The sequence below is a fragment of the Mesitornis unicolor genome, unplaced genomic scaffold (genome assembly GCF_000695765.1).
Source record: "Mesitornis unicolor isolate BGI_N332 unplaced genomic scaffold, ASM69576v1 scaffold42974, whole genome shotgun sequence".
Taxonomy (NCBI): domain Eukaryota; kingdom Metazoa; phylum Chordata; class Aves; order Mesitornithiformes; family Mesitornithidae; genus Mesitornis; species Mesitornis unicolor.
In genome coordinates this window covers 29,948-54,800 of record NW_010178846.1, presented here as the reverse complement: position 1 = coordinate 54,800, position 24,853 = coordinate 29,948, and the positions used below count along the sequence as shown (strand labels likewise).

At 36.1% G+C, this 24,853-nt stretch overlaps 1 protein-coding gene across 1 annotated transcript in view; it reads left to right on the top strand.

Annotated features, from left to right (window-relative positions):
• The first annotated feature begins 557 nt into the window (after nucleotides 1-557).
• Nucleotides 558-24,853, top strand: part of POC1B (POC1 centriolar protein B) — a 44,294-nt gene continuing 19,998 nt past the window's right edge. The window contains exons 1-8 of the mRNA XM_010182586.1: nucleotides 558-724; nucleotides 1,502-1,681; nucleotides 2,960-3,067; nucleotides 3,951-4,066; nucleotides 4,428-4,561; nucleotides 5,310-5,378; nucleotides 9,368-9,520; nucleotides 17,200-17,280. Coding sequence (XP_010180888.1) covers nucleotides 579-724; nucleotides 1,502-1,681; nucleotides 2,960-3,067; nucleotides 3,951-4,066; nucleotides 4,428-4,561; nucleotides 5,310-5,378; nucleotides 9,368-9,520; nucleotides 17,200-17,280 — 987 coding nt within the window. The 5' untranslated portion in view covers nucleotides 558-578. The remainder of the gene's footprint in view (nucleotides 725-1,501; nucleotides 1,682-2,959; nucleotides 3,068-3,950; nucleotides 4,067-4,427; nucleotides 4,562-5,309; nucleotides 5,379-9,367; nucleotides 9,521-17,199; nucleotides 17,281-24,853) is intronic.

Genomic DNA, 24,853 nt, shown 5'->3' with positions numbered 1-24,853 from the left:
ATTGGCACTTAAATAGGATTATAAAATTATCTTATTTAGATATTCATTTTAGTGTAGATATCTGAAGTGTTAGAAATGATACTTTAAGTTGGCTTGTGTTTTCAGAGTTAGACTTGATGCTTGAAACAAATTCCATCTTGGAGATCAAAGTGATATCACTGAAGATTTTTTTTCTCTTGTTCTTAGTATTTGGTAATGCCAAATCTGGATTCATACTTAATGACAGTGCATGATGTTTGGCTTTGGATTTTTTGGTCCTGTGTCTTTAAAGTACTTGTAAGCTGGTTTGCTTAATATGTGGGTAAGCTACCTGTTAAGAATTATCCTTTACTCCTCCCAGTCTTCCGATGTCCTTCCAAAAGCCTGGTGTTGGCACTGCTGGCTGCCAGGTTTCTGCTCAAAACCCGCTAAAAAATCCGCTAAAACACAGTAACTACTCCGTCTTCCTAATACCGAGTGAGTTATCTGGTGAATCCGAATCCATTGTTATTAGCTCTGATTTTTTTTCTAATAACAGTGAGCAGACTCATAATATCTTTTACTTCTTGCCAGCTACCTCCTCTTTGGATAAGTTTCTTATGGTGTGGAAGCTGAAGACACAATGCAGAGCTTACAAATTTGTAGGCCATGCAGAAGCAGTGACCAGCGTACAGTTCTCACCAGATGGGCAGCTACTTGCTTCAGCTTCTCAAGATCGTACTGTCAGACTATGGATTCCTTGCATGTGAGTATAACTGGGCAATGCATTTCATTAACGTGCCGTGTGAATATTGGAGTCTTTACTCAATAAAAGTTTCTCTTTTCCGTATCCCTGGGCTTTGACAGAAACAGAGATTGGGGACCACAAGCAGCACTGGTCTTTACTGTGTTACTTTGTTCTTTACTCAATGTTCTGTAGTTTCCAAGGAAAAATACAGCAATTCAGAGGTCAGAATTTCATGTGTGTGGGACTATGATTGGTAGTATTTGTCTGCCTTAAAGGATATACTTCTTTTAATAAGGATTGCATGGCTGTGCTTTGTTTTGGGGAGACAAGTGATGGAGGAAACAAAAAATAGTGGTTTTGGAAAAAAGTCTTTTTAATTGACTTGCCTTTTTAGACTGTTCTCAAGTACTAGTGATTATAAGCTATTTGGAATGGTCTTAAAAAGACTGGTGTTACTTTTAAGCATTTTGTAGATCACTGTATCAAAAAATATAAATTCTCTTTCAAATACTCTATGGAGGCTAATGCTGCTAGTTAATTACACTGTTCTCTAAAATTGGTCAAATAATTAAATGGTTAAATATAATTCCTTTAAAGTCTGCATTCAAATAATTAATATTCAAATAAGATGAAAATATTGACAGCACTAAGATTTAGCCTGTGTATGTTGCTTTGTCATTTAAATAAGGTTTCAAATATGTTAACTTTGAGTTTTATGGGATTTTAAACTCTTTCAGTTTAATATAATTGTGTTTTGTGTCTTTTGGTTTTGTTTTGTTCCCTGCCATCTCCCAGTCACGGAGAATCATCGGCACTGAAAGGTCATACAGCATCTGTTCGTAGTGTGAGCTTCTCGCATGATGGCCACTTTCTAGTTTCAACATCTAATGATAAATCAATAAAGATATGGAATGTTCACCATCAGCGCCTTTTGTTTTCTCTATTCCAACACACTCATTGGGTTTGCTGTGCCAAGTAAGCATTGTTTTTATTATCTTTGTAAAGAAATAGAACTAACAAACAGCTTTTATTTCCTAGGACAGAATTAAGAGGAGGAAAATCTGTGAATGGTAAAAAATTATCTCTCACTAATAAAGAAATTTTAAGAAATCAGTCTTACGTGCACACATTATATATATGTATCTCCTAGTTTAGGTCTGAAAGCTTGCTCTGTGTTTATATTTGTACATACTAAATTGGTTACTAGGTGTTAGTTCTTTTACTTTAAGGGACAAATAGGGTCTTCTGTATTTGTTTTTAGTCACTGTCTTGTCTTTCCCCAGTCTTTAAATTTTGTGCTGTGTTAACTTATTTCACAGCATTCACTTGTTTCTGGATTTATTATGCATGGTAGGGGTTTTCTCAACTATTCTTGCAACAGTAGTGGCATAAAAGAATGGTCATGAGTCAAAATAAGTTAAGCTTACGTAATTGGAAAAGGTAAAAGAAATGGCCTTTGTACTGCAAGTCAAGATTCACACTCTATTTAAAGTCAGGGCAGCTCTTCAAAATGAGATGATTGTTCTTTGCTGATTACTCTTTTCTTTCTTTCATATTAATGGAAAAACTGCAGCTAAGAGAGGCCTGATTTAAATCCTTTGTGAAAAAAAATTAACACTGGTGAAGTGCAGAGCCCTACAAAGCATCTGATCATTGAAAGGAAAAATACCAATTCTAGGAAATCGTATGTGAAAGTTCTTGAATAGTTTTCTTATGTCCTTTTGCAGTTACTCAATATGAGAAATAATAACGATTGGTGAAATTATGGAGAAATCCATTTTCCTGTTTAAAAACCTAGTCAGCTAGTCTAGGAATAATGATGAATGTTTTGCTGACCATTTCTAAGTCTAGAGAGAACTCACAGGGAAATATATATGTAGGTTAAAATGGAATGCAAGGTTCTACTGTGTCCTCTTTGTCTTTGCCTATAGCTTTCTGTAATAATCTCTTTGGCATTTGAAGTGACGATCCTAGGCTTTTCTTACCTTCTCTCCCCACTCCACCTCTTTCTCTTGCTTAGGCCTCTGTTTTTAATTGTAGTTGATTGTGAAACAGAACGGGGGAGGAGTGGGTAGAGAAGGTTCTCTTTACAGTTTTATTACTCCATGAGAAATATGAGAAATTAAAATCTTTGAATGTACACATTTTAATTTCAAACAGGCTTTTGTGGCTCTGTTTTTTTACTAGTTATGTCTCTAATGCTAATCTAGGTAGTATCAGTTGTTTAGTAATGTATATGCTTTGTTGTTTCAGATTTTCACCTGATGGAAGACTCATAGTGTCTTGCAGTGAGGATAAATCTGTTAAGATCTGGGATACGAGAAATAAAACTTGTGTTGATAGCTTCTTAGATTATGGAGGGTAAGTGTTACTAGAAAAAAAGAGGAAAAGTAACTGCATAATTTTAATGAGATTAAATTCATGTTTTGTGGTATTAACATCTATATATGTTATAACTCAAATTGATCAAACTTCTACTACCCATGTAAACTAAAATAATTCATTTCATGTTTTTCTAAAAATGTTAACTGGCTGCACTTATCCAGCTGTTTTCCAGCAGTCAAGAAGTAAGCCAGAGAGGAGTCAGATTGTTCTTGGATTTTGAATGTGTTCTTGGTTTTCTCCTCCATTTCCATAATGCCAGTTGATATTGATATTTCAACAAGAAGAGAAGTTTAAGAATTTTTTCCACTTGTTGATGAAAACAGTATTCTGTTAGCTTCAGTGACCTGCCTTTTTTAGGTTTAGAAAATCCATGCTTTTCTTATCTGCAGTTTTTTTAAACATCTTGGAACCAGAGTTTTAATAAACAAATAGAATGAAGTATTAGTTTTGTACATAGTGCTTTGCTAATTTCATGGCTACCATCTCTGTCCTTTTTCCAGTCTAAAATTTTGTTATAACTAGATATTGTCTCCTTAGACAAAATTATTTTACTTGCTGCTAACAAACTCTTTGCCGCACTTTCTTCTAGGAACTTCGTATTCCAACATAAACTATGAAGATTTGAGTCAGGACAATTATACTATCTTTTTAACAAAAAACAGATTACACAGTCTGATTTATCATACACATCTTGTTTTCTTATGCTTATTTCAGTTGCTTGAAATACCTTATTTGAGTTTCCGTACATGGGTATTCCACCCAAGTTTCTGGCAACTCAGTGTTAATATTATGTGATCTATGTATCTCTCCTCCAGATACGGAAACATGTAATCAATCTATTTTCATTAATTATATTTAGATTTGCAAATTTTGTGGATTTCAACCCAAGTGGTACGTGTATAGCTTCTGCTGGTTCAAATCATACAGTGAAACTGTGGGATATAAGAACGAAAAAGCTACTGCAGCATTACAAAGGTAAATCGTATTTTCTTTAGAATTGAGTTCTTTGCATATGTTTAGATTATATGGTTTCATTCCTTACTGGGAAAAGTAGACAAACAGGTCATATTGGCATTTTGTAAGTAAACTTAATGTAGTCTAGCAACCCTAAAAATCCAATCTGAATCCTGATTGTTTCTTTGCAGTGCTTCTCTTAATTTTTAGAACAGAACTAAGCAAATACTTTGGAGAGTCTGCTATGCCCCAGCAGTTTGGTTGTTTTTTCCTTAAATTAAGTAGCTTGTTCTTTGGGAAGTAGAAAAGAGGGGAAAAATAAAGTGTACATTTCATGTTAGTAGATATCTACAGTCTTTGAATATTGTTTTCCGTAAATTAGTTCACAGAGCAGCAGTTAATTGTGTATCATTCCATCCTTCTGGTAACTATCTCATCACTGCTTCTACTGATGGTACCCTTAAGATTTTGGACCTCTTAGAAGGAAGACTTATTTACACTCTCCACGGACACAAGGTATACACAATAATCCTATTTAAATTGAGATCCTAATGGATTATTCAGTATCTTTTCAAAAGGAAAGTATCATTTATGCCATTGTCTCTTGTATCTTGCAACTTGCAGATATACCTTATTAGACAGCAAAATGTTATATTAGTACACCTTGTCACAAGAGCATAAGGAAATGCATCAGTTTTACCTAAGACCATGCAGTTAATCTGCTAATATTGTTTGCGTGCTTAATGTTAAGTAATAGTTCATGTTCTGTATTAATTAATCACTGGTTTGATTGTCAGAATCAATTACTTGGTACATTAGTCTTTTCTCCTGTTGAAAAATGGTGCTTTCTAAGGAGGAGGAAACTTAGGGAAGATAACTTTTGTGAAGAATTGCATTTTCTCCCTTTGCTCTCAATGCAAAACTAATCCTACTTTTCATAATGATTCACTGAAACACATTGTGTAATATATATTTGATATTCTTTCATTGCAGAGTTAAAGCATAAAATCTAAGAAAAATGCCACTATTTTCTTAGTATTTACTGTAGTAATTGTAACACAGCATTTTACAAAGATGTGCAATGTTCTACAATCAAGTTGTTTTGCAAAAATTTCACTACAGTTAAATTGTTCCTTATTTTATCAAAATTGAAAAATCTGTTTATATTGCATAACAGCATAAGTGTTTTTTCTCTTTGCATTGAAACACCTTGATCACAGTAATAGTGTAATTTTACTGTATGCTATATTTTTTTTTCTTTCAGGGACCTGTACTTTCTGTGGCTTTTTCAAAAGGTGGTGAAAAATTTGCCTCAGGTGGAGCAGATGCTCAGGTTTGTGGTATTGTCAATTAAATGTAAATGTTTGTTACAGTGGTTGGGAGATAAATACAGTATGTCACAGTGATATGCTAATTAGAGTATGCTGACATGCATTCTGTCTAGTAGTGTGTTATATAGACTTTCTTTAGCCTAAAGTTAATTTTGAGCAGAAAAATAATAAATACATCATTTACAAACTTGATCTTAACTACTTTCAATTGGATGTTGTGATGAGGAGAAGACCACAATACTAGCCACTTCTGTTTTAGATAGAAAAATAAAGGAATTATTTTTAAATATAAATATTTCAAGTGTTGCAATTTGGTGTCCACAAAGTAATTGTGTTGCAACTAGTATTAGCGTGCGACTACACTCTGCATTAGGCTCTCACTTCTTTTAAAGTCACTTCTCTGCAATCGTAAGAATTGAGTTGTACTACTGGGAAAACTCTGTCTTGAATTGAGAGGAAAAAAACAAACCTTGTGATAACTTTGCTAATTTACACTGGTGAAACAGCAAAGTACTGGATTTCATACAGACAAGAGTTGGTTGAGAATTTAAAACAAAAAGGTTATCTTAAATTAAGTGTAAATCATACAATTAATCTTCATCTGCTGTGATAAATCTCACAATTACAAAAATAGTATGAAGCTTGAAAACATCTCTATCAGGTCTCTACATTCTCCAAAAAGAAAAAAAATTGTAGCCCAAGGCTTAGATTTTCACAATCTGAAAAGTTCCTTAATATTAGTTGTCTTTTTCATTGTTTCCTGTTATAAAAAGCCCAGTGTAGACACAAAGCCATGCTGTAGAAATGAAGATCTTCTGAATTTACCATAATGTTTATGTTTTGTTTTGTGGCATTCAAAATATGTTCCGGCTAGTAACAGAGACAATCTTAGAAAATAATAATTACTTTTCAATTAAAAACTTCAGTATCATTAGAAAGAATGCAGTCTGTTTCTGGTTTTTACTTGATGCTTCAGGCAGCACACTTTCAAGAACGACTTGAAAGCACTGAAAGAAAAGAACTAGAATTGCTTTCTGTCACAAGGAATTAGTAAAAAGCAGTGCCAAGACTTGCAGTTATTGGAAGTTTGCTAACATTTTCACTTTCCCACTACTAATTTTACAAGCAGAATAAAAAAAGGCAAGAATAGGGAAAAGATAATTATTCCTTGAGCCACTAGTCTAGTCTTTTATTTTCTGTGTTAAAGGTTTTTTATAAGAATTTTTCAGTTCCAAAATGAAACTTTGATTCCTATGTAATCCTGAGTTGTTGACCTTACTTTCCATGAGTACTTTCTTTTGAATTTTGTGATGATTCATATGTTATACTTAACTTGAGAGGAAGTAAAGTGCATGTATTAAACTAGGTCATATGACAGAAGATTAATCTGAGAAGCTACGATGATGGAAAGGACCTACTGTATTAAGTCTCACTCAGCCTCCCAAATAAATGCCAGTGTACCCAGGGAATGCCTGTCTCATTGCAAGGTTCCTTTTGAATCTGGGGGCCCCTGAATGAAATGCATGTTCAGTGCAGTCATGTCATTGCCTTTCTCCTGCTCCGAGTCCATGCTGTAGAAATGGTGGCACATGGGATCATGAGAAGAGTAGGTATTATAGTGCAAAATCTGTAAGTTGATTCATGTTTCTCAGCAGTTTGATATAGTGGTTTCATGCTGAATACATGAGAGGGAAGATCCAGTTTCATCAGGAAGTGCTTTCTTAGGTAAATGTTGAATTAAAGAAGTAGTCATAGTAGGTCTAGTAATGAATACTGATATTATTTACCTTATAGAAAGCCACATTGTTATTTTTTTTTCTTGTGATCATTCCAGTGGGAGAGGGCTACTTACCTTGCTGTAACTTTCACTTTTATATTTTAAATTTTACAATGTGCAGTGCTTACCATTGTGTGACAACTGCCTATGTATGTATCTTTATCTATAGTAAACATAAGAGCTTTCTTCCTCAGTGTCTGTTTTCTATTGTTATATACACACATATACTCTACAAAGATCCTTTTTTGCTGACCTGTCCAAAGCCCTCTTCCAAGTCTGCCAGGAGAATAGTTGTGGGCTGTCTTCTCAACTCACTGTGCAAGAATTAAGTTGGTTTACTGTAAATGTAGGATGTATTCATTTGAAAAGGTCTGCTGGCTCTTCAGCAATATCAAGCTGATGAGTGCATGCTCCTGACCATAAAATTACCATTTTGTCGTTATCTTCTGTCTCTTATGCAATATCCAAAAGACAGTGTCTGTCCACAGCATGAGTTGGAGGCAACTGATTCATTATGAGTTTACCACCGATTACTTGCTCTATACACATTATTTCAAGACTATTACATTTTCAAACAACAGATTAAATCTGTTTTTCCTCCACTGAAGAAGGAAAACCAGTATCTCTGCTTCTAGTTTCAAGTTTCTTTCTGGTTGCTGCAGAGCCAGCTGAAAGCTTTGTTCAGAAGCATGTTATGTATTAGAAATAAGCACTGAATACTTTTCTTTTTCTTCCTGTTCACTTCTTCCCTCAATAAAAAATACCCAAACATGTAGAGTTTTGAAGTTCATCTTTTTCACAACTCTTGTCTATATATGCATATGACAAATAGTTTTGTTTACCTGTTTCCATGGAAGACATTAGACCTCTTACTTTTTTAAGTGAAAGAACAAAGTTATACCTATTCTTTGCCTGTGCTGTTAATTCAGTTCAACTCATTGCGTCTTGTGACTGCCTTGATGTAAAAGGCAGTACTTCCTTATAGAATAGCTATATTTCTAGGGTTATGCATAGTTGCTCTTACCCTGTTTGCATTGCAGTTGAGATACTCGAAGCATATACAGATGTTTCCATGCTGGTTTTACTCACTAGTGTTGCTATCTGTAATGAAGAAGCTGCAGTGACATGGCCTTCCACTTTAGAGCAAAAAGAAAGATACTTTATTTAAAGCTCAAACAGCTCAAATGCTCACTGCTGATGAAAGGTCCTACTTCTCCTTCCTCTTGCCTACACCCTCAGTGCTGAGCCAGTTCAGATTGTTAAACCAGCAGACCTGAAATAATGGGGAAAAGCCACATTAAAAAATATAAATAATTTTATGCTGAATTGGGTGATGGGAGGTAGTGACTGTTTAGTTTATTTTGTGGGGTTTATTAAATTCTGAAAAATAATTTGAGTAATTGTAAATAATATTTTTGGTTGGACAGGCAAGTCAGATCATGATCCCATCTTTGATTCCCCTAACTTAGGGAGCAGCTATAAAAATCAACATTGGACTTCTTGAAATTTCCATCTTCTCAGAGTTATGAACTTCCTTTTTTGTTTTCTTTTTTTCCCTGAGCACTTAAAGTAACAAAGATGACGCAAATCATGTAAACTTATTAAATTACTTGTTTTGTGACACAGGAAAGCAACATTGTGTGTTATGATTTAGTTTTCTGGTCTCTCAGTAAGACTGGATAGACTACCTCTGCATTTCACTACCTTACTTCTGCATTTGGCCACAGTTTGACTGTTGTATATTGTTTTCTTGTATGTAGTTTGACAAGGTTCAGAAAGCAGATTCCTGTTGCTAAAACACTGTGGAACCAGGTGCTTTAGAGTTCTGCAGAACTCTGTCATCTCTTTTTTTCCCTCAAACTTTCTTATTTAGCCTGTAAGCCTTTAAAGGGGGCAGAATTTGATAGTATGTGACCCCTTGATATGGCAGAAGATAATTTAGTACAGTTCCAATGGGACAGAAGTGTGCTTTGTTTTATTATTATCATTATATCTTAGGGATTTTTTTTGTCAATAGATTGAACCATATCTATTAGACTTGAAGTACAAGATATTCTGGGGAAGTGTCTATGTTGTAGTAGAGATAAGACTAAGTGATGACAGCAGGCAGTTTCTGATGTCATAACCTATTAGTAATAACAATCTCCACTGAATAGTTATGTTATGGACACCAAATAGGTTTGAAGTAGTTACTGATGTGATGGCTTCTTGCAGGTATTACTATGGAAAACCAACTTTGATTCGTTTGATTATAAAGAAGTTCTTCAACACCATATTAGAAGAACACATATTGATGATCCTCCTCATCTTCTTGATATTTACCCGAGGTCACCTCATCTCCATCGTGAAAAACTTCAGTCAGTTGAGGTGAGTCCAATCAGTCCTCTAATATAGGAAACTAGAAGCTTCTGTAAACACTGTGTAACATTTATAGTTAAATGTATTCTGTGTATACCGGAGCACTTTTTGTTGTTATGTGTAATAATTTGGAAGCAACCATAACTTATGAATCCGCTTTAAGGTTACTAGGCTAGCTGATCCTAGTGAATTCCCTTCATGCTTGTTGTGTAAGTCTGTACTCTGCACCTGATATAAACAAAACATAGGTGATAGTCTGGTTTCTGAAGTAGCATGGCAACTGTTGCAGAAGGTATGTGAATCCTCAGTGAGTTTTAGGATGCTACTCAAAATACGTCATAAGTAGAAAAAAGTGTTGTTGTTATTACTGAAAGTTAAATACTTGATTGTCACAAGTTGTCCCTCTTTCCAAGACGTTTAGGTATTATGAGAAGATCTTAATATCCGTCTAAAAGTTTAGAAAGCCTTTCAGCACTAGTAGTGTGTTTTATGTCACTACGTAGTTTGATTTCCCGATAAATTCTTAAGCAGCTTTACTGTTAAACGTTCTACTAGCAACCCTTGGAAGTATTGGGAATTGGGGAACCAAAGTGAAATGTCAAATATTCTGTGTCAGTATTTGAAAAATCCCATGTTTGTCAGGTTGTCTGAAAGCTATGCTGAACAGGTAAACAGTACTAGGCCTTAAGCAAGATCACTTTTTATGCTAAAAACCCAGGTATATATATTTGTGACTGTCCTTGGTATATCTGGCTAGCTTCTACAAGGTGATTACATATAATTTTATCTCCTCTTTGATTTTCTCCAGGTGCTTCTAGTGTCCAAAAGATGATATTTTATAAATCTAGGAACTTATTGATTGTTGTCATATACTAATATAGTATATTATATAGTACAGACTATAGAAGTTCACCATTACCTGTTTTTGTTTGTATAAAATGCAGACACTGCTGCCATGGCTTTTGTTTCCTTGTCAGACTTCTGAAAAATTGAGATTTGAGGATACTGAGCTTTTTTTGTGTGTGTGATATGAGTATATGCAATATGAGTTGTGTAAAGATTGAAAATATTTCAGTGCAGAAGGGGAACCCTGATAGAATTCATCACTAAGTATTCTCATATGTCCAGTTCTGTTGTCAAGTTGGATGTGAAGCTTTCTTATGCTTAGCATTTTGGTCAGAACAAGAGCAGGACAAGTGCACGTATGACAAGCTTTATGAACAAACCTCTGTGCTAGACTGTCATATTCGTTGTAAGGTCAATGAATGAAGTTAAATTTACTGGTAGCAGCCTTCGATATAGGTGATCAGTGCTGGAACAAACTTAATCACACCACTTGCCAGCAGATTTAAACAACTCTTGCTGCATCAGCAGTTTGCTTCAAGACCCATTAAAATTGCACCCAGTTCTAACACATGCTAAACACAGTAGCTTATACCTGCAGAGTTCAGTTGCTTTTGTCCAGGTCAACTTTTCCAGACCTCTGCTGCTCAGATGCCTGGCAAAGATAGGGATATTCTCTAAAGCAGTTTTCCTTTGTTTTGTTTTGTTTTGTTGGTGTTTGGTTTGGTTTGGTTTGGTTTTTTTGTCCTTGGTCCCAGGTAATTGAGAAGCTCTGGAAAAGCATTAATGAGTTCAGGCTACAGTTAAACTAAGGCTAGGAAGCACTTCATTACCAATACTGAAAGGGCACATCAAGGAAATTTGATAGTTGAATGTCAAGAAATTATTAATCAGTTAACTTTGATGGATTTCACTTAACATAATGTCTGCATTTCTTCCTCGATATAACATACGTAGCAACTTAAAGGCTTCTGGGTTAGCTGCTCCATACTAGGCAAAGGGCTCTATGGCTTTGCCATTTGATGTAGCGACATTTTGGACTCCTGTGGTATGTTTCCTGGGCTGATTTCAGGATGTTAAGAATAAGGTCGCTGTGTTTAGTTTTCTGTTAACATCACATTATCTGTAGAGCTTGCTCTCAAATAATCATGAAGTATATTATATTCTTTGAGACAGAACAGTGTCTGATAGTTTCAACAAAACTGATATTGCTGTAATTACTATATTTTGTATTACAAAATTAAATAATACAGTAGTAATGATTAGTATCTCTTTTGCAGCTTATTTTCAGAATTAATGCAATAATATAATAGTTTAAACAGTGTTGAAGTGTAGTTACCAAGCTTTGTTGTTCAATGTCTTTTCCTGTTTATTTGTGGATTTTTGTTTGTTTTTTTGGGTTTTTGTTTTAGTTTTGGGGGGGTTTTGGTTGGTTGGTTTTTTGTTTTTTGGGGGGAGTTTTTGGTAGTTTTTTGGGTTTTGTTTTGTTTTTTTTTACTGCCTTTCCTGTCTGTCTCAACAAAAATTATGGGTTTTTTTGTTGTGGCAAGAAAGAATGGACCTCACCATCTGGACAGAGGCATAATTTGACCAGACAAAACTAGTCTCAAGTTACTACCAACAGTAACATACTTTAGTGGCACTAAAGTGTGCTTGAAATTTTTCAGTGTTTGAACTTCTTATATACTTTCTTCTGTAACTGAATAAAAACATCATTTCTAGCCCTACTGTGCTATGCTGTACTATAGAGAAGAAAAAAAGGAAGACAAATATTTTTATCTCTTCAGTTAAAACAAGCATAACTTTTTTTTTTTAAATATCACAGGCTATTTCTAGGCAACAGGTAATAGAAGAGGGAATGTTAGCACTAGGCGGTTCCACTGCAACACCACCTTCATCTTTCTATGGCTCATCATGTTTTTAATAGACCAGAGAAAGGAGGAATTAAATCACAGAGATGTCAGAAAGTGCTTCTGTAGATCATCTAGTCTTGTTGACAATGGTACATCATATTGAGCATGGCTGTGTGTAGTTAGAGGGCCTGGAAGAGGAATGGAGATTCTCCAGTCTCTCTCGGTGATCTGTCCCACCACAGCACAGCAATTATAATGACAACTTTTTCCTAATATCTCATCTGTACCTCAGATAAAATGCAGAACTGCTTGCTTTCTGTTTGTTTTCTTTTTCATGAGGACATGGGAAAGATGATTAGTCTTAACTGAAGTAACATTATTTTAAGAGACTTGGTAACATATGCAAGAGTTACAGGCAAGCAGAGGAGACAGTTCAAATACAGGATGTTTAAAAGTACAGATGACCTTTTAAGGTTTGCTGCAAGCCTCTGCAATGTCATCTAGACACTTGAGATGTGTTATAATACTTTGCCCTGAGTTATGCTGAGCTGATTAAGTTCAGTCACCTCTATAGCAGGAATGAAGATGAATTGCCTTAGGATAAGGTAGAACACAAAAAGTTCAACAGATGTACAGCTAAAACTCAAGAGGGAAGTAATTCTGTCCATGCTTTTTCAATTTCTCGTGTTTCATGCCTCTACAAGTTTCTGTTCTAGCTTGCCTCAATGGGCAAAGCCTCTTCTGTTCCAGAACTTGGTTCTGGGAAAACAGTACACAAAAAATGGAGCTGAATTTGCTCTGACTTTATTCAGTTGGATTCAGGGAGACAGTTACAGTGTTTTCACAGTTGGAAGTGCTATTTTGAATAAACTTGCACAAGAGCATTAAGAATTGCAGGTATCACCTCGTATTTTGTCTTTAGGCTAGCATCTGAAACATAGAGCATTTACCTTTGCTCAGAACTTTTCCTTATTCACTCTTCAAAGCTAAACACAGAACCACTAATATTTAAGATACCTTCTCTAATATTTTTTTCTCCCTCCCTGCCTACTTTCTGAAGCATAATTAACTTTTTTGTAAATTCCTTACTGGTATCTTCTTCAGACCAGCAGTATCTTGAATTTTAAGTGTTGAATTTTATGTTCTTGTCTCATAAATCTTTTATAACGGTTCTCCAACTTGCACTGATCAATGTGATTCTTGAATATTCAAGTAAGTAGAGGTTTAAAGCTTATAACCCTTACTTATTATTCAGATAATTTTGAAATGTAGGTAGATTATTTTTTGTCTGAAGGCACCTACTTTTTTCCATTGACTATAGAGGTAATCTTGGGTGACAGCTCAAATATAGGTGTCTAGCAGTATGTCTAAATTTAGCTGAGATAAATCCCAATCTTTGTCTCTTTGAGATAAGGAGCTTTTGGGAATATTTTAAAAGAGTATGTTCAATCAGTAATGTAGTTTTAGTACAATATACCAAAAGAAATGCATTCTACTTGGTGACAGTTGTATTTCTGAATTTTCTATGTTTCTACACATTTCATATGCTAGAGACCTCTTTAAAGTGTATGAAAGATAGAAATAATAGTTTCCTTTAAAAACATAGCATTGAGGTTTGAACACATTAAGATGTGTAGAGTTTGTCTTGAGCACGTAAATCTACTGTTGATTTAGTTTCATCTTAAAATTTTCAGTGTCATTTCAACCTATTTACTCAGATGAAAGAAGTCTGAATAGACACTAGGTGGCAGTAGAAATAAGACTATATGGCTTGCTTGGTCTGAGGGCTCCCGTAGAGCAAGAGCAACAGCCTTCATGCTTTTGTGCTCTTTTCTTTAGAAACTTTGCAATTTCTGAATTTCTGCTTAACAATTTATTATATATATAGGTATATCTTTTAATGTCTTGTGACAGCTCCTGCACTGCTAGTCAGTATTTGCAATGACCCTCATTCTCCCCTTATCTATGATAAAGCAGTAAGCAGAACTGTATGCAGGAGACTTTCATTCCAGCTCCAGGATGTGACACTTCCACATAGAGTACTTTTTCTTAACTTCATCATACCATGTATTTATTTAGCAGCCCTCTATCAAGAATTCACGTAATTCATTCGACAGTATCTCTGATGTATGTAACAAGGACATATTATCTCAAAGAAGCTGTTTCAATAGCTATTAATAGTAATACTACAATAGCTCCTCTACATTTGACTACTGATAGGTGATAGGCACCTACTGTCCTCCTTCTGCAGAGTCCTGCAGGTGCATTGTCCTCTCTTGTTTTCAGTGCCTAAATGATACATGTCAAAAAGACTTTGGGCTCAGCTGCCAATAATATGATTGACATTCAGATAATATTAATTATATTTATTTCAGGACTGACTGAAGGTCAGGTGCAATTGACCCTGGTTATGCTGGACACTTAACAAATGTAAGTCCTTTAAGACAGTAGCTGTTGTTTGTTTAATATAAATAGTGTATGTTGAGAGAGGAAAAAAGTAAAATTCACAGATCCTCTCTTCCTCACTTTATCTCTGATAAAATCATAAGCAGAACTATGTGCAGAGGAGACTTTCATTAATCGGGTTTCTGTAGAGAAGAAACTAAAGGAGAAGTCTAGTTAAAATGCTAGAACTTTCAGAAAAGTTATTACTTGAACTGTGCATTTAGTTTTTCTTTTTCTCTTTCTTTCCTCCAAGTCCATTTGATAAAATTGGAAGAAAGCAAGACTTGATTCTAATATCTACAAATTGAGGAAGAATTTTAATTTACCAGCTCTGATGGCCCTATAACAGGACAGGTTTTCCTGATTGTCTCTGGGTAGCTCATTCCCAATTGATGAAACCATAATCTGAATTAAAAGACAAAATACCTACAAAAAAGAGCTCATGAATGAAGAAAGGCTTTTTGAAACTGAATCCAAGAAAAAGCTAAGCACCACTAGTTGGAAAGGTGAATTAGCTTAAAAACTGAGTTAAGATCTCCCCTTGAGGCTTATCTCTGATTTGTGAGTGCTGCAAAGTGTGAGGACCACTTTCAGCTTGAATTACCAGGTAACACCTGTATTTAAATGTCTTTTTACCTTCCACCTTGCTAGTAGACTTTGTTCATCTTCTTCCTACCCCTGTACCTTTACTGAGGAAAATCTTACTTGTATTAGTTTTAATCTAAACTTCTGCATGTAAGTTATGGAAATGCAAATGAACTGAATGAAAAGACTTCAGGCAGTACAAGATGCTATTGCCTGCCTTCCCTGGCTACTCAATCCAGCTTTAAAGATCTCATTTAGCTACTTATGAAATGGATTTCTGGCCTAGAAAGTCTATATGACAGTGTATGGACTCTAGCATGAGGGATTTTTGCTTGTGGAAATAGCACTGAAGCTGTTAGTGAGTGAGCGGCTCTAGCTGAGCCAGAGTCTTCAGGTAAAATGATAGGCTCTTTCTCCTTGTAAAGGCAAAATAAAATGGTCTTTGTATCTAATGGCTGTGAGACACCTAGATAATACAATCGCAGGGAAAATACACACATAGATATCATGGGGAGGATATTCTGATTCTTAGACGAAACCATAAGAGAAATAAAAGCAACAGCTTTCTCAAACTTTTTATTTTCTTGTATTTTGTTAATACTTCACTTTCAGGAAAGGACATTAGCAAAATATTGCTAAAGTTATAAATTCTATAACCAACAATGAGTGAGTAGTCCAATTGTGATAGTAAGAAGCCAAAATTGGAGATGTGATGACATCTCTGACCAGCCTCTGACATTATCCCAGTATAAAGCAGGTTTTCCTGTGGCTTTAGGAACAGCATGGTTTCTGTTTGGCTGGTTAACTTATCCCATATTTCAGTGTTACTTCCTACCTGTTTTCCACAACATGGTTTTTCAAGTTATGGAATGTAAGATGCAAGGATATAGACTGTCTGTTGGGTTGCAATAGGTGACTGAGGAACTTGTATGTGAGTTGGGAACTGATCTGGGCTGCTAAATGTGTGCTCACTTTCAGCTTTGGTGGTAAAGATGTACACGCAATAGTAAGGCAACTCAGGCTTAGGGACTGGCTTGGCACACACCTTTCTATGCATCGCTAAGTCAGAGTGGCTGCAACCACACTGATCCTTGCTCAGTATGAATGGCAGTGGAACTTACAAGCTGTAGTACGAGACTGAGTGAGGATGTGCCCTAAGTAAACTACAACAGCCATGGGGACCAGCGTAACATAAACGGTGTGCTGCATAATTGTGTATGGAAACCTCCACAGATGGAGGGCTGCTGCTAGCCTTGGACTGTTACAAGCTAATCGAGCATCATTGCTAGAAGACGGCTCTCAAGTCCAGAGTTGTCCAGGACAGTACACCACTTCTGCCTGGTACAGTCCTCCTGGTGGAAGGAGGAATAGGAAAGATGGCCTACACCTGATTGACGGTGGAAAGTAAAACTTTCAGGAGCCCTTGTAGTTGTTGTGCACATGCAAAAACTTTCAAAAGCACCTGCAAGTGGCAGTTACAGAGTTGGGAAGCTGTTTGAATACTTCATACTGTTCAGTATTTCAGCAGCATTCTTGGCCACTCTGTTAATTTCATGGCTTCAGCCTTGTGCAAGTTTCAAGTTAGCCGTCTTACAGACACTAGTTTGAAATAGGTTTACTAACTTCATTTGTATTGATTTGTCATACAACTGAGCTTCTTAATACTTGCACCTCTTGTGGTAGGAATCTTCTGAATTAGTTTTGGGTGGTGGATATTTATGAAGTATAAATTCTATTTCTGTATTATATGCGTATTTGGATTCTCTTTCTGTATTACATGATTGCATTTTACACAGTTGGAGGGTAACATCCTACTTTTTTGTCTTTACGAATTTTAAAGCCTTTTTCCAGTCCTTAATGAATAGTGGTGCCTTAATGTAGCAAGTGGTCCTTTTTATTTCAGTCTTATTTCCCTTTCTCTACTGGTGCTGATATAATAATATTATATTTCATTTTTAACAGGTCAACTCTACCTTTGTGACTAATACACAAACACTTGACCCACCCATCATAGAGATTAGTTCCTCATCTTTCAGTACTCTGGTAAGTTGCCTTCTGGGGAGAGGGTGGGAAGATAGGGTATAGCTTAAACTAACATTATCAGAAATGTGCTCTTTCTGTCTGTATGAGTGAAATACATTTTTTAAAAATTGTCACCTGCTCAGAGCTCAATATTTTAACTTCTCAACTTAAGCTTTCTTTCACAGTTCCCAAGACTAACCAGAAGATGGTGTAATAGCAAAGCTTTCATGTTATACTAGTAATTTTACCCATATACTAAGCAGAAATTCTAATTATAAGCCCATGCTAATTATATCTGAATATTTCTGTTAGAATTTGTGGCTTATTCTCAAACATTTTTTGTAACTCTGTCTTTATCTGCAAATAATGGGAAACCTAAAGAATAGTTGCCTCATTGATAAAATTCCAAAAGTGATTTTTTTAATTTTTCTCCTTTTTAAGACATCTTGTAGTTCTCTAAGAGAAGGAAAAAAAGTAACACATTTAAGACAGAATCATAAGATTAGTTCCTTCTAGTGTTAGCTTTTCATATGACATTGGTATGGCATGTGGGAGGAAAGGAAGGCAATGTTTTAACGGTAGTTTCGTAGGAGGAGAAATATGCTCTCCTGGTATGAAATCTAAAAGACATACTGTTCTAGAATTAGGTTAAAATGATAATTTCTCTTTTAGCTCTGAATCTGTTCCTGTGAAGACATGAATTGTATCTTGAGCAATTTTAGTTACCATAACAAGAGTTTGTGTGACTGAAGGGTTAATACATATGAATAGGCAGCAAGTGTGGTTTCTGCTGTTCTATTTTGACGTGAATGCTTTATGAAGAGATATGTTGTGAAGGTACTTTATAAAATTCTTTAAGATCATTTATTGAACATCGTGATATAGTGGTTGATGTCCAGGAGAAACCTTTTCTTCAGAACAAATAATCTTATAACTTTTATTTGAGAGATTATAATTTCATGTATTTTAAGGTTTATCAGTTGTCATGTTGTGTTTTCGCAATGGAAATATGGTTCTTTTAAGGCAACATCTGTCAAAACTAATTTTCAGACTTACAGAAATCTCCTTAGTAGGCTTGACTGATAGTAGATTGTGGTGGATATAATTTATTGGCTACCTGTCACTTTAAAATACTCTGTGTTCATTGCTCCCTGATCTTAATACTGATCACAGAATTCAAATGTATGGTTACACTGTAGTTTGTTACATACCTATAAATCTGCCAGTAATTTCATATCCTTCATGAATTCTTTTGATATGAGAGCAGTTTATAAAACTTTGTGTCTAGAACTCATAGTAGGAATGAGATGACCCACTAGAGACAGCATTGTTTTAGTTGCTGGCTGGCTTTACAGTCTTCATTACAAAAATATTGCTTCAAATATTCATATTCATGGCTTTTGACTGTGTCAGTAATCACTTAAGGACAACTGCTCTGCCCAGCACACCACAACTGACACAAATCCAGAAACCATTTGCATGTTTTCTCTGCTCCTAGCATCCTTCCTCTCCCCATAGTAAGTAACATTTTGTCCAACTTTGCCAACCTATCTTGTTCTCCCTCCGTTCTAATGTCATCTCATCTTTTCATGTCATCATCCCATCCAGTGTCTATCTGCTGCATTAGCAGTTTCTGTTGTTTGTGAAATTATTACCTGTTTCTTAATCAGTCCAGACATCTAATCTCTCTGTGTCTTGTTTCCAAAGGGCTCTGGATCTCAGTGACTTAGACCTTTTCAGCTGGTTCAATTTCCCTAATGTATAGAGGCCCTCTCTTTAGGGGCTTCATGTGTTCTTATTAAGAATCAAAGGTGGAAGAGCAGATGCTGGATTTCTTCCCATCTCACCTTTGCTGCCAGATTTCCTCTTGATACTGTTTGTGCTCACTTGAATGATACAGTGTTTGTGCATTATTTGTGTATTGTTTTTAACCCTCCTCTAACCTGAGGTTACCAACCTCTAGTCTAATTCATCCTCCTCTCTCTGATTCCAACCCCTCTGTGTTGCTACTGGTTATCAAACGAAATATCACTGTAAACTTTTTTGCCTGCAACCTTGTCAAGACCCATCTTAAAGCTGCTTGTGGCATTTTGGTCCTACTTCTACTGGAAGAACGCTGTTCAAATGACTGAAAATCTTTGATCAGGTTGCCAGGTTAATGTTCAAATGTCCTGTCTATACCTATTTATTCTTTTTGAAGTGTTCTGCTCTAGCTTAAGCAGTTCTGCCCTTCTGATATGTGTAGAGAGAAAAATGCACTCTGCACTTATATATCTTTAAGGGTTCTTGTTCAGTGTCTTTATCTATCATGCATGTAACGAGACAGAGCCCTAAGGGTTATTTACAAAACACCTTAGCAAGTCTCTCGATGACTGGAAGTAGCTAATCAACGTATTTAATTTTTCTACTGAGGAAGGGAGTTACAGCCTTTATTGGATCACTGTCTCAAGTATTTAAAGATTGGCTACTCTGGGACAAGTAACAACATTAAGGCTTTTGTAGGATCTGTGATGAGTTCCCTAAAGCTCTCTGAAATATCTTCAGGGAGATTGGAAGTCTATGCAAAACCTCATGATGTTTTGTTGAATGGCTATCAGAATTCCTAACAGTAAGTGGGTAAATTCCCATAGATTTCAAGCTACTCCAGGAAGTAGGAAAAAGCATTCTGCCTGATGAGAATCTCTTCTTCAGTTATTGGAATTGAGTTCTGTCCTACTGGTCATAGGAAATATGCTATTACTGCCCCTAAGATGACTTGTGGCAGAGCAAAAATATATTCTTTTTCTTCCCTCCCGTAAAAATTTCTTAATAAGAATGATAGAGCAGAATAGGTTGAGAGGGGTGTCCGGAGTAATTTCATCTAACCTCCCCCTTAAAGCAAGGCCAACTTGGATCAAGTTTCTAAAGATCCTGTCCAGTTCATTTGTTGTTCTGTGTAAGGATGGACATTCCACCACCTCTCTGGGCAGCTTGGTCTACTGTTTGACTGGAGAAAATATTTTTTTTTCATAATATGTAGCTAGAATTTCCCATATTCCAAAATGTCTGTTGCCTCTAATTCTATCACACTGGTCCTCTAATAAGTGTCTGGCTCTGTCTTTCTATCTACCCATTAGATATTTAAGGTGGTTGTAAGATCTCCCTGTATCCTTCCTTTTTAAGGCTGAACAAACCTGGTTCTCAGCCTTTTCTTGTGTATCATGTGTTCCAGCCTCCTCACTATCTTGTTTGCCCTCTGCTGGACTTGCTCCAAAATGTCAATATCTGTCTTGTCTTGAGAAGCCCAAAACAGGATACAGAACTCCAGATAATTAAGGTGCAGTTAAGCATCACTGTCATCTATTCTTGACAGCAGTCTGCCTGGAGAAGATTCAAAAAACAAATATTTAAAAATTTAATGCTCTTGATTCTTTGTTGTGAATTTAAAATATATGTTTTGGTATTTTCTTAGAAACTCATTTAGATTTTGAGCTTTATCTGTATGAGAAAATACTGGTATTATCTCCTCTTCCCACTTCTTTTCAAGGAATTTTAATTTGTTGCTTCATCAAAGCCAACAATCTATAACAACTTCCACACTTAAAGTGCCTACTTATGTGGGTTTTGTAAATTTACTTCTGTTTTCTTGCTTCGAAGATTAAGCCAAAATACAAAGGTATGAATGTTCTCATAGGGATTTTTCTGGAAAACACATAAATTATTCAACTCTTTGAAGTCTAAACACCTTATATTTTCAGCTTGTGTTCTAACTTAAAGTGGTATGCCCAGTTGTTTTTGAACACAGTGAAAAACCTGCTTTCATCTAAGATTTCACACTGATACAACTTCCTTTGTAAACTTAGTGAAGAGAATGTGGTCATTTCAATGGAAAAAATTCAGTGTAATCTTCAGTATGGAGCTGCTTTCTTTTGAACTATAATTACAAAGAAGTTAGGAACTCCTGTGTATTATTATTGTTAGGAAAATAGCTTGGAACTGGATTCATTTATTCAGTTCTTCCATGTGTTACTGAAAACAGGATAAAATCAAGCTATATGTGTTTAACTTTGCATGATGTCCTTACTTTTCCAATGGTAAGAGCTTTTATGTGTTGCAGTTATTAAAAATTAGGTATGTTCTAGCCTTTTACACTCTGAAAACGTTCACTGAATTGGGGTCAAGGTTTGAAGGCTAGAGGTGGTGTTTCTTTTTCCTTTTTTTTCTTTTTCTCATTGAAGACTCTGAAAGCATTACTGCCTCTCTCCCACTCCCCCTTCATGTGTCAAGCAGCTTAATATTGCCTTTGTTTTCTGAACTATTGAAAAGGAAAAATTTGGAAGTCTTGTATCCCTTTGAGAGTGTTTCCTCCCATTTCATCCTCTGATTTTGCTTTTAGTTTTGAGGGAGGGATTTGGTTTTGGTTGGGGTTTTTTTTGAGCCTGTAAGGCAATACATCAGTAACCTCCGGTCCCTGATAAGCTGTTGGGAACGAGGGAAAGTTGATGATGTCTCAGTAGTTTTTCTGACAGCAGCAGGAAATCACTGTAGAGGCTCTTTACTGTTCCATCCCCTGACCTTGCTCATGTAAACAGGATTTGGAGGAAGCAAAGCAATGTACTGTAATCTGGAAGTCAGAACGTCTGCGCTGCCTGGGAGATGTTTGCTGTGCTTTCTCTTCCAGTGCTAGTTAACACTGAAAACAAGACATGTTTATTGTTCATTTACAGTACGATTTCTACAAAGTTAAGACTGGTTTAATTATTGGAAGGGGAAAAGAAGGATTGTTCCTGTTTGGAGCAAAAGAAACGTACTACATTTTAAAACAAAGTGACCAACAAATTTCCCCCTTTCCCTCAACTTGTAAAATATGTGAAAGCAAATAAAAGCATGTGCAACTCTTATTCTTCAAGGTAAGACATTGTTAGTTTATCTGTACTGCATTTGTAGTAGGTGTCTTGATGCAAAAAGTAGGAGCATCTGCACTCTCAATTTATCCTATACACATTGATTCCCCAGTATATATTTCAGGGTTAAAAAAAATAATCTAAAAAACCCCAAATATTTGACAAAGACAGCAATTATGAATGCAAAATTTGCATCTGTTCTCCCATCTCTGTACATTAAGGCTTACACAACTGTTCTTCCTCACAGGGACTTATTTTGAAAAGACCTTGGAGTAATGTCTCTTCTTGCATGGCTTGACAGAACTCCAGAATCTTGTAGAAGAGGTTGAGAAAAGAAATTTTACCGTAAAAGCTAAAAACACTGCATATTTCCCTCACCATGCAACTTCAAATTTATTCTGATTTACATCCTTTCCTGGCTCCAGCCTTACATGGAAATAAACACCAACCATCTTCAGTGAGGTGAAAGGGGGGGAGAGGGGGAAGAAAAAAAGGAAAGAAAAGGAATTTTATGCATAGGTCATCTCCCCTGGGGATCAAGTCCAGTTCGGAAAGGAAACAGCCAGTAGAGCAAAACTCATATGGCACTTCACTGTGCACAGTGGTTGCCCTTACTGCTTGTTGGAGTTAATTTGAAAGCACAACGGCTTTCTGTAGTTTGTGGAGATCAAGTTTTCTTGGGACCTCAGATATTTAGTCTTTCACTTAAGCTCCAATCACTGCATGATACTCATACATTTTTCTCTACCAAAGGAAAGTTATGTCACTATCTCTTTGAAAGGAAGACTGGAATCCTTGTCCTCTAAGGAAGAGAAGAATGTTCTGCTTGTTCCTTGTCTAAAATTCAGTTGCCAATTAAACTGGGCTCTGCTTTGAGGAGTGATCCCACCAGTAGAAGGGCTTTGATGAATAATGACAGTTCCCAGCCTCTCCTTCCTTGCTACCAGACAGAGAAATAAGAAAGGCAACTCTCTGAAAGCTATGGGTTGTTTTTTTTCCATATACTGCTATTCTTCTGATTACAAGTAAATGCATATTTGAATGAACTCCAGCTCCATGATCTGAACTCCAAATCACAAACACAGAATGAAATTAGGGAATAATGTGAAGAGATCCCGTTTCTCCAAAGTTTTGAGGTAAAACTGCACCTTTTTCCTAAATGAGCATACCAAAAACTCCCAAACAGGCTCATAGCCTCTGATGCTGAGTCTTATAAAGACAGAATAAATGCTATAAATAGAGGAACTCAGAAGTGTTCAGTGCAGCAGAATAAAACTAAGAATTTGTAAAATCTGCTCTTGTGTATTTGCAAATGAATCCTTTTCTCTGTCCAGTGTTGCTCTTAGACAAGCACAGGCATGTTCAAAAAGATTTGTGTACTTAATCTTAAAAGCAATATGCTTTGATACCACTAGCATCAAATAACGCTTAAAGATCAGATACATGAAGGTGAACTCAACATTTGTAATAAAAGAAGAATATGATCCAAATGGCCCTTGCATTTTGCAGTGATGCTATTGTAACACAGCATGTAACTGCTGGTTTACAAGCAGAGAACAGGAAATGTGTTGTGCCGCTACATAATTAGGTAATAATACATGTCTTGATGTTCCTTAATGGGCTTCATTATATTCTTTGAGTGAACTGGAGCTTGAGAGAAAGTCAGGTTTTCACTGGAGATGGAATTTTGAATTTGGGCATTAGAGAGTGCAAGAATATAATGTTTCCTATACTATTTTTAGCCTGCCTTCCTGAGGAAATGTACTTTGAGATTGTACTGTTTATTTGACTGTGTCTGTCTCATCTTCTAATAATTTTTGAATCAAATAGTTGGAGGGTTTTTTAAACCAAGTTTGGAAGTAAGCAAGTGGTAGAATAAGGAAACGTATTAGTGCTGCTACTAAAGAAAAAGCCAGTGGGATGTGACTGAATTTACTGATGCTGGACTAGACACAGACAAGCTACTGGTGACCTGCCCTGTAAGAGATTCACAGCACACACGGAGGGAGCTTGAGTTACTGTAGGACAGGAAGTGCAGGAAAGGAACCTAATGGGAAAACAATCTACACCACCACCCACTGTATAAAAGACTAAGCTTCAATATTTAGTTTCTTCCTAAGGCAGTTTGTTTAATTATGTTGCTTTTGCTCAATATTGATGTTATTAGCAGAACTTGTTGCTGGACTATTGGTATTATTTTGAAAGATAACTGACTTGCTATAGGTGACTTCTAGAACTGTCAATATGTCACTTTTTATGGGTCTTACTCATGGCAACAGTGACATGCCCCAGGAATGTCAACTTTTCAAGTTGATCCACATCTTTATATTGTTCCTTTAGCAGAGCAGGGGAGAATTTCTGGGAGCTAGAGGGATGGAAGTTCCAGGTATTATTTCTCTTTCAACTTCCTGAGATACTGTACATGTACGCGCTGACCTTGTCTGCCCAAGCAGTGTTTACCCCTGCTTGGGCTGGGAATCTGAGCTCTATTCACAGTTCTCACAGCTGATTCTGCGGCATGCAGAAAATGCCCGACAGCTATGAGCCCACACATCCACTAACAACTGGTTTCTTCCTCTTCCTGGGGAAGAGTAACATCCTCTGAGAAGAAGCGTCCCTTGGGGAATGCAGGAACAGCGGCAAGCCTTTCACACAGGAAATTACTACTATAGCACTTGTAGAAAAGTGTTTGTCACTTGGCTTGTCAGTCT